Source organism: Elephantulus edwardii, unplaced genomic scaffold (genome assembly GCF_000299155.1).
Source record: "Elephantulus edwardii isolate Elephantulus edwardi_28Jun2011 unplaced genomic scaffold, EleEdw1.0 scaffold00043, whole genome shotgun sequence".
NCBI lineage: Eukaryota > Metazoa > Chordata > Mammalia > Macroscelidea > Macroscelididae > Elephantulus > Elephantulus edwardii.
In genome coordinates this window covers 15,239,859-15,250,392 of record NW_006399793.1, presented here as the reverse complement: position 1 = coordinate 15,250,392, position 10,534 = coordinate 15,239,859, and the positions used below count along the sequence as shown (strand labels likewise).

The 10,534-nt window shown below is 40.6% G+C and overlaps 1 protein-coding gene across 1 annotated transcript in view; it reads left to right on the top strand.

Annotated features, from left to right (window-relative positions):
* SPATA9 (spermatogenesis associated 9) overlaps positions 1-10,534 on the top strand; it is a 72,822-nt gene that overhangs the window by 18,449 nt on the left and 43,839 nt on the right. The window contains exon 3 of the mRNA XM_006885371.1: positions 5,683-5,910. Coding sequence (XP_006885433.1) covers positions 5,683-5,910 — 228 coding nt within the window. The remainder of the gene's footprint in view (positions 1-5,682; positions 5,911-10,534) is intronic.

Sequence of the window (10,534 nt, the reverse complement as noted above, 5' to 3'; positions counted from 1 at the left end):
GGGATGGGTGTATCGGAGATGGTGCAACTGGCACAGAACAGAGCAGAGTTTAGAGCTGTTGTACATAGGGTCACTATGAGTCTCAAACGACTCAACGACACACAACAACAGCAACAACAATATATGCTTAATCCAACATAGATCTAAAAATGCTGCAGAAATACATTCTCCTAGCTACAGAGAATATCTTTTAATTGTCTCCGGTGACAAATGCTGAATAGTAAGAGACATTCTGAACTTTGAAATGGAAACTAGCAATTATAAGCTTAATGTGGGCTAAAAGTTGAGGCATTTACAAGAACTTAATTTGCAGGTTTCTTTGTAGGCAAACTTATTGGGCCCATTATAGGCATAAAATTTAATAATTTTAAAATTAATTTTTCATTTATATACTTAGATTCAACAAATAAATACTTAGACATTCAAAGTTGTTCATATGTGTCATTAATAGTTTATCTTATGTTACACATTAAAACGTCAGAATAGGCTATAAGATTACTGGAATAAATAATGGAAACCACACTTGTCTGCTGCCTGGAATGCAGTATAACCACATTGTAAGCTGCACTTTCTGAGAGAGCAAAAAAAAAGGACCACACATTATCTGTTTTGTTTTCACTCTTAAGGATTTTTTTTTCTGTCAGAAAATAGAAAAAGATTTCAGAAATTTTAGGAGTAAAAGTTACTTAAGCTTGTTGACTGGTATACAAAATGTTGTTTAACTATAAACATATGTTGTACATATACAATGTGTATTGTTTATATATAGGAACACCTCATAATTTTCACTTCTGAAAGGATGTTGATATGTAATGTGGAATCAAAAGAAACTTATAGCTGACCTTCCAAAGGGTTTTCAGATGTAAATTACATGGAAAGAGAATGCCCATTTTTCTCCAGGGGAACAGCAGGGGGATTTGAACCACTTACTTTTTGGTTGGTGTAGCCCCTATACCATCAGAGCTCCCTTTGAAAGTACACTCAGGAAACTATTTACTATGTGCTTTATTTACAGTATAATATTTACTTGGTTAATTTGTAGTTGTTGCTGCTGTTATGTGTTGTCTAGTGGCTTGCAACTCATAGCAGCCCTATGTTCAACAGCTCCAAGCCTGCCCTATCCTTTGTCAACCTTATTGTCTCTAACACATGTACTTCCATTATCCCAGGAATGGAATCAATCAATCTCTTCAAGGGTCTTCCTTTCTTGTGCTGTCTCTTCACCCTTCCAAGCATGATGTCCCTTTCCAAGGTCTGGAACATGCCCAAAGTATGTCAGATGGAGCTTCAGAACACTAACCTCTAAGGAGCAGCCTGGTTTCACCCTTTCTAGGACAAACTTGTTTGTTCTTCTGACAGTCCATGGTATATTCAATATTCTTCTCCAGCACCACAGCTCAGAGACATCAATTCTCCTTCTAATATCCCTAGTAACTGTCCAGCTTTCTAATGCATAGCAAGTAATTGCAAAGACTATGGGCTGGGTCAGGCACACCTTGGTCTCCACACGGACATAACTGCTTTTCAGTACTCTGGAATGGTCCCTTAGAGCAGACATTCCCAATGCAATATGTCTTTTAATTTCCTGGCTGCTGGTACCAAGAGTGTTTATTATGGAGCCAAGCAAACTAAAGCTGTTAACAATCTCAATCTCTTCACCTCATATCATGAGGCTGCTAATCGGACCAGTGGTGAGAATCTTTGTTTTCTTGATGTTGAGCTTTAACCCATATTGAAAAGTACAGTCCTTGACCTTCTGCTACAAATGCCTCAGATACTCCTCAGTTACAGCAAGCAAGGCTGTGTCATCTGCGTGGTGCAGATTGTTGATGATCTTCCTCTATTCCTGATGCCACATTCCTGCTCATAGATCCCAGCTTCCTGGATGATCTGTTCTGCATATAGATTGAAAAGTTATGGAGATAGGATGCATTCCTGGTGTACACTCTTCCCTATTTTGAACCATGCAGTGTTTTCTTGCTCTGTTCTGATGACTGCCTCCTGGTCCAAGTATAGGTTTTGCATAAAGACAAACAAGTGTTCTGGGATTCCCATTCTTCTTGAAATTGTTGTTGTTGTTGTCGTTATGTGCCGTCGAGTCGCCTGCGACTCATAGCGACCCTATGTACAACAGCCCTAAACTCCGCTCTGTCCTGTGCCAATCGCACTGTCTCTGACACTCCCATCCCAATTATCCCAGTCACTGAATCAATCCACCTCATCGAGGGCCTTCCTCTCCTGCGCCGTCCCTCCACCCTCCCAAGCATGATGGCCCTCTCCAAGGACCGGTCTCTCCTCACTACATGTCCAAAGTAAGTTAGACTGAGCCTCAGAATCCTTGCCTCCAAGGAGCCACCCGGTTTAACCCTTTCCAGGACAAATCTATTTGTTTTCCTAGCAGTCCATGGTATTCTCAGTACTCTTCTCCAGCACCACAGCTCAGAGGCATCAATTCTCCTTCTATTCTCCTTGGTCATTGTCCAGCTTTCTGATTCATAGCAGGTGATTGCGAAGACTATGGGCTGTGTCAGGCGCACCTTGGTCTCCAGAGGGACATCACTGCTTTTCAGTACTTTGGAGTGGTCCCTTAGAGCAGACTTTCCCATTGCAATGCGCCTTTTAATTTCCTGGCTGCTGGTGCCAAGAGTGTTTATTATGGAGCCAAGCAAACTAAAGCTGTTAACAATCTCAATCTCTTCACCTCATATCATGAGGCTGCTAATCGGTCCAGTGGTGAGAATCTTTGTCTTCTTGACATTGAGCCTCAATCCATATTGTAGGCTGCAGTCCTTGACACTCTGCAGCAGGTGCTTCAGGTCCTCCTCAGTTTCAGCAAGCAGAGTTGTGTCATCCACATAACGCAGATTGTTGATAAATCGTCCACCAATCCTGAACCCACATTTCTCCTCATAGAGCCCAGTCTCCCAGATAATCTGTTCTGCATATAGGTTGAAAAGGTATGGAGATAGGATGCATCCCTGGCGTACACCCTTCCCAATTTTGAACCATGCAGTGTTCCCTTGCTCTGTTCTGACGACTGCCTCCTGGTCCAAGTAGAAGTTTCACATTAGAATGATCAAGTGTTCTGGGATTCCCATTCTTCTCAGAGTCAGCCACAGTTTGTTATGATCTACACAGTCAAATGCCTTTGCATAGTCAATGAAACACAGATAGACATTCCTTTGGTATTCCCTGCTTTCAGCCAAGATCCATCTAACATCAGCTACAATATCTCTAGTACCACGACCCCTTCTGAAACCAGCCTGGACTTCTGGTAGTTCTCTGTTGATGTGCTGTTCCAGTCGTTTTTGGATAATTTTCAGTAAAATCTTGCTTGCATGTGAAATCAGTGAAATTGTTCTGTAGTTTCCACATTCGGTTGGGTCGCCTTTCTTTGGGATAGGAACAAATATCGATCTCTTCCAGTCAGTTGGCCAAGTGGTCGTTCTCCAGATTTCTTGGCACAACTTGGTGAGCACGTCCAGGGCAGCATCTGTTAACTGAAATATATCAATTGGTATACCATCTATTCCTGGCGGCTCGGCTCTGACTGGCTTAAGTTGGGCGCCTCACACGACAGCCACCAGACCCTGCAGACCCCCCCCCTATCTTCCCAGGTAATCGGAGACGCTAGAAGCACGTGACATCCGTTCCGGCAGAAAGGTCAAAACGGAGGCTTCTTGAAATTAGCCACAGTTTATTGTGATCCACACAGTTAAATAACTTTGTTTAGTCAATGAAACACAGATAGACATTCCTCTGGTTCAGCCAAGATCCATCTAACATTAGCTATCATATCCCTAGTACCATGGCCTCTTCTAAACCTAGCTTGCATATCTGGTAGTGCTCTGCTGATATGCTGTTCCAGTCATTTTGGGATAATTTTCAGGAGAATCTTGCTTGCATATGATACTAATGATATTGTTAGATAATTTTTGCACTATCTCGGGTCATCTTTCTTTGAAGTGAAACAAACATGGATCTCTTCTAGTCACTTGGCCAGGTGGTTTTCCTCCAGTTTCTTGGCACAACTTGTTAAGTGCATCCAGGGCAGCATCTATTTGTTGAAAAAATGTCAATTGGCATGCTGTCACTTCCTGGGGCTTTGTTTTTTGCCAATTTCTTTAGAGCAGCTTGAACTTTTTCCTTCATCAGCACAAGCTCTTGCTTATACATTGTTTCATGAAATTCATCTGTGTCAGTCAATTCATTTTGGTACAATGACTCTGTATACTCCTTATATCTTCTTTTTAATGCTTCCTGGATGATTTAATGTTCTGCTCAAAACATCCTTAAGTATTGCAACTCAAGGCTTGAATTAGTTCTTCAGTTCCTTCAGCTTAAAAAATGCCTTGTGAGTTCAGCCCTTTTGATTTTCTAGCTCTTTGCACATTTCATTATAATACGTTGCTGTGTCTTCTTGTGCTGCCCTTGAAATCTTCTGTTCAGCTCAATCTCTGGATCTCTTCCCTTTGCTTTGGATTCTCAGTGTTCTAGTGCAACATTGAAATATCAAATATTCAAATCCTCACCTAACCTTCATCTAAGTCTTTTTTTCTCCTCTACCTTTCTAATGACCTTTTACATTCTTCATGAATGATATTCTTAATATTCTCACACAGATCATCTGATCTTTGCTCATTAGTATTCAATACCTCAAACCTGTTTGAGATGGTTAATTTGGCTTTCTAGAGCTCCCTCAAAAATAAATGCAAAAATATGTAAATCTAGGTGCAAAAATGTAAAATTTCTTTCTTTTCACTAGTAATTTCAAGATGGATTGAAGCTCAACATTAAGAAAACAAAGAGTCTCCCGACTGAGCCAACTGATAGCTTCATGAGAGACATAGAAGAGATTGAGATCAACAACGTCAGCTTGCCTGGTTTTCCAATCAACACTCTTGACACGAGCAGTCAGGAAATCAAAAGATGAACTGTATTAGGAAAGGCTGCTGTCAGGAACCTCACTAGAAAAATGAACAGCAATGTCAGTCTAGAGACTGAAGTGTGCCTGATACATACTATGGTCTTTGCAGTTCCTTCTATTCCTCAGAGAGCTGGACCATAACTAAGGATGATAGAATCTGGATTGTGGCCTTTGAGTTTTTGTGCTGAAGAAGAGTGTTGACTTCCAGGAGAACAAACAGGTCTGTCTTAGGGAGAGTGAAACCAAGTTCTCCTCGTAGTTTGAAGCTCTGTCTCACATTACTTCTGGCATGTGGCCAGGAGGGTCCAGTCATTGGAGAAGGACATCCTGCTTGGAAGGGTGGAGGGACAGCGCCGGAAAAGAAGATCAAAAATGAGTTTAATTGACTCATTGACTGAAGCAATAGGCTTAGGTCTGTTGGAGTTGGTGATATTGGCTCAAGATAGGCCAAGGTACAGAACTAATGTATATAGAGGGTCGTTATGACTCACAGACAATTCAATGGCACAAAACAACAATGATAATTGCACCTGTAGCTATTTATCCTAAATAAAAAGTTACTCACCTACTGATTCAAGTACCTGAGAGATGTCAATTATGTTGCACTTGGAGAGGAGGGAATTTAATTACTGGCTATTGAGTGTTTGAACAATATAAGGTTACATGTAACTCTGAATGTCTTTGTCTGAAGTAGATTTTAATATACTAGAGAACCACATGTCAGTTCTTTTTAAAAAGTTTTTTCTATTTCCTAGAAAAAAGAACGCATCCGAAAAAACTCCAAGATCAAAATGTCTAATGTTTTAGCCAAGGTCAATAGAGGAACAGTCATTCAAGGATTACACAGCATATCCCGATCCTCTCAATCAGTGGCCAAACTTCTGCAGCCTCAGCTTGCCTGCAGGCTTTTAGAGTTACGGGACATATCTGGTCGTTTGCTGAGGGAAATCAATGCCCCTAAGCGTCCCCTATATAACAAACAGGTGGGTGGATTTTGTTTTTGTGTAACATTTAGACTCTATTTTAAGAATATTTGAACTGGCAAGATTTGGGAAATAAAAATGGGGCCTATTGTGGTTTTCCTACCTGTAAAACAGATAAGAAATGAATGGTTTGCTTTTTTATTCAATATAGTATATTCTCTGGTTTAATGAAATGTGAAAGGATAAATAATGGATTTTCCCCCCTACTTTATAAGATTATTAGATGGATTTATATGATATTAAGTTAGGGAGCTTTGGTGGTGTAATCGGTAGAGAGCTGCACTGCTAACCTAAAAGCAGCCAGTTCAAATCCATCATCAGCTCATGAGAGAAAAATAGACAATGTCCTTATTGTAATTTACAGACTCTGGACACACACATGATGGCCAACATCAGTTAGCTCCAAACTCTAGAACACCAAACACTGGGGAAACTCCTCAAGCTCTGGCGGCCTAATCCCTGGGAACTATTATTGATACTCCAAAGACAGCCTTTCTGGTGGTTCAGCTGTTCCGCAGGGCAAAAATATCCAGTCTCCTCCCTTTCAATTTATAACCCCAGAAAACTTACTGGAGAGTCAGCTTTGAGTCAATTCAGACTCAGTGGAAATGAATATGTTAGATATTTATATGTAAATTTGCATTTTTAGATATATTCTATATAATGGTAAAATGTTTTATGTATTATAATTTATATTGAATTGTCAATCTTAGATAATAAATTTTTATTTATTTACATTTATATTCATATTCATTTGTTAATTTATAGTTTTAGATCTTTTTATTATTAATATTTTTATCCTTCATATACATTGTGTTTCATGCATGTATACTGTGTTCTATATGGTCCTTCATTTGCATTATATTTAGTTCATTTTTTTTTACATTTTTATTTTATTTTATTATTTTTCTGTGAGTGTACCGTCAAATCAGATCTGACTGGTACAGGAGGAGATTGTCCCTCCTTCCCCGGCAGAGCATCTGGTGGATTTGAACCATGCGCCTCTGGGATTGTAGTTGCAGCTCCTTGCCACTAGGCCACCAGAGCTCCCCTTAGTTCATTTTTATTGTAGAGTTTTTCCCTCCCTTACAATCATCCCTCCAGCAACTACTTTCATGAAAGTGTATCAGCCAGCAACTTCGTGCCTTATGCTCTAATATCTCCCTTCTAGATAACCAGTTACTGATTTGCCTGTATCTATCAAACCCACTCTGAGAGCACAAGCACATCCCTTTTGCTGAAGGAATCTCTGTTTACACTTGGAAATTTTGAGCATCTGCATCCATAAGCAAAGACCAGTCCAGAGAAAACTATTAGAACTGGCATGGAACAGACATATGTACACCTATGATCATAGCAGTGCTATTAACAATAGCAAGAAAATGGAAACAGCACAAATTCCCATGAACAAATGATTGGATTGTGATATTGTGGTACATACACACAATAGGGTTTCTGGAGGCAAGCTATTATGGAAGTGGATGCCACTCCTGGAAACCCTATGAACCTGGAGAAAGGATGAAAGTCATGCAAGTATTGAGGACTTTTGTTCATACGGTCACTATGAGTCGCCTATGACTCGACAGCACTTAACAATAACAATAACACACACAATAAGATACTATGCAGCACTAATGAGTTGTAGCAATCAGCCCTAGTTCAAAGCATGGATCATCTTCTCTTTATCTGGTTGATTTGATCAACTCATCCCTAGCTCTCTGTGGCTAGGTTTAAATGGGTATCAGCTGCAAGCTCAGGAGTTCTTAGTTCGAGTCTCCTAACTTAGCCCTAGCCCCAACATGGGATCAAATTGAGTCAACAGACCAGGGGTCTTCATGACTCCCTGCCTCTCGAGCCAATAACCCTTCCCCACTCATCCATGCATCTGTGCATGAGAGGTGAACAGCACTGAAGGAAGACGTCCAAGCCTGATTCTCCATTGTTATATTCCTCTCACTTCCACTCCTGTGAATCTAGATGATTGCTACGAATGAGCATATTCCAACCTCAAGTCTTGGAGGTGGGGTCTGATGGATGCCAACTTTATGTATCCTGCCTCAGAAGCCAAACAGCTTGTTCCAGGTTTTAAAAACCAGTCTCATTCTTTTCTTTTTTTTCTTCTTTCCTTTTCTGTTTGCCCTTATTTCAAATGTGAATCTTTTCAGTCAAAAGTTCAATGTGAGTTCACAAATCCATTAAATGCAAATCTCCTCAGAGTACTGAGTGGAACTCAATCTTTCTCATTGACCAAGCCCCAACTTCCACTACAAGTTTCTTTCTTTAACAAGCATATCTCTAGGGCAGATCTTCTCTTTCAGTACTCCAAATTGAGACTTGACCAGAGGTGGAATTATATATTTTAAATCTACAAAATCCAGTATTCATTTACTTGAACAGCACATCAGCAGAGAACTGCCTGAAGTGCAGGCTGCATTTAGAAGAGGCCGTGGAATTAGGGATATTATAGCTAATGTCAGATGGATCTTGGGTGAAAGCAGAGAATACCAGAGTAGTGTCTATCTGTGTTTCATTGACTATGCAAATCCAGTTGACTGTGTGGATCTCAACAAACCGTGGCTGAATCTGAGAATAGAAATTCCAGAACACTTGATTGTGCTATGTGAAACCTATACTTGGGCCAGGGGGCAGACATCAGAGCAGATCAAGGAAAACACTGCATGGTTCAAAATCTGGAAGGGTGTGTATCAAGGATGTGTCTTGATACCTCCGTATCTTTTCAATCTGTATACGGAACACATTATCTGGGAGGCTGGGCTCTATGAGGAAGAATGTGGTATCAGGATTGGAGGTAGACTTATCAACAATCTGCATTATGCAGATGACACAGCCCTACTTGCTGAAACTGAGGAGGACCTGAAGCGCTTGCTGCAGAAGGTCAAAGACTGCAGCCTTCAATATGGATTGAAGTTCAACATCAAGAAAACAAAGATTCTCACCACTGGACTGATTGGCAGCATCACGATAAATAATGAATCTATTGAGATTGTTGACAGCTTCAGTTTGCTTGGCTCTACAATCAACACTCTTGGTACCAGCAGCCAGGAAACTAGAACACTAATCTGGAATGTCTGCTGTCAGAGACCTCTCCAAAGTACTGAAGAACAATGATATCAGTTTGGATACTAAGGTGCACCTGATACAAGCCATGGTCTTTGCTATTACTTGCTATGCATCAGAGAGCTGGACAAATACTTGAGATGATAGGAGAATTGATGCCTTTGAGCTTCAGTGCTGGAGAATAATATTGAATATACCATGGGCTTCTAGGAGAACAAACAGGTTCATCCTGGAGAGGGTGAAGCCAGAATGCTCCGTGAAGGCAAGGATTCTGCAGCTCTGTCTGTCATACTTTGGACCTGTTGCAAGGTGGGATCAGTCCTTGGAGAGGGACATCATGCTTGGGAGGGTGGAGGGGCTGCATAGGAGAAGAATACCCTAGATCAGATGGATTGATTTAGTCACTGGGGTAACTGGGATAGTTGTGTCAGAGACAATAAGATTGGTACAGGATAGAGCAGGGTCTAGGGTTGTTGTACACAGAGTCACTATGAATCACAAATTATAAATTGACTTATACATAATCACCCTTACATACTGCCCTTTATTTATGTATGTACATTTTGCCCCACACAATCCCTCACACACATAGTGTTGCTGTGTACCGTATAGTCTGAACTGACATACAGATGACACCAGCGGGAAGAGAACATCCATCCTTCTCCCTCAGAGAACCTGATGGCCTCACACTGTGTGCCTTTGGGATTGCAGGACAGCTTCTTACCACTGGGCCATCAGTACTTCACATACACACCACAGTATTCCATACAATTAACTACCACCACCTATGCATGTCTTTTATCACACTGTCACCAAAAGACCCCAATGATCCTCTCCCCATTCTTGTCTACCCCTCTTTAACCTGCACCATCCCTTTCATAATATCTCTTTCCATCTTTTCCATTCTTCCCTCCTTTTTTTATCTTATAGTTGATTTACCTTGTATTTTGTTCATATACACTGTGTTCTACAGAATCTTCCATCCTCACTGCACTTCATAGAAACATTCTTATGCACTGGATTTCAGAAAATCACCGTTGAGCTTTGTCTACTATTACAACATCTCTTCCAGTCCCCATTAATTTTTTTCCTATTCCTTAATTCCCCCTCAAACCCAGTCTTCCACTAAACTCCTCTGTGCTAGTGATTTCTTTCCTTTTCCCTCATCCCCTTTCCCCTTCTTCTTTTGGACATTTAAAAACATCTTGCAAGTTATACTTCTAATTTTACAATAACGTTCCTATGCAATATTTGTCCTTATGAGACTGAGCTAGTTCACCCAATATAATTTTTTCTAGAGTTTCTTGTTTTACATAGTATTTTACAAATCACTAATCATTATTGGTGCATAGTATTCTATTTTGTGAACATACCACAATTTTGCAATCCATTCTTTTGTTCATGGGCATTTTCTTGCTATTGTGAATAGCACTGCTATGATCATGTTGTTGTTGTTATGTGCCGTCGAGTTGCCTGCGACTCATAGCGACCCTATGTACAACAGCCCTAAACTCCGCTCTGTCCTGTGCCAATCGCACTGTCTCCG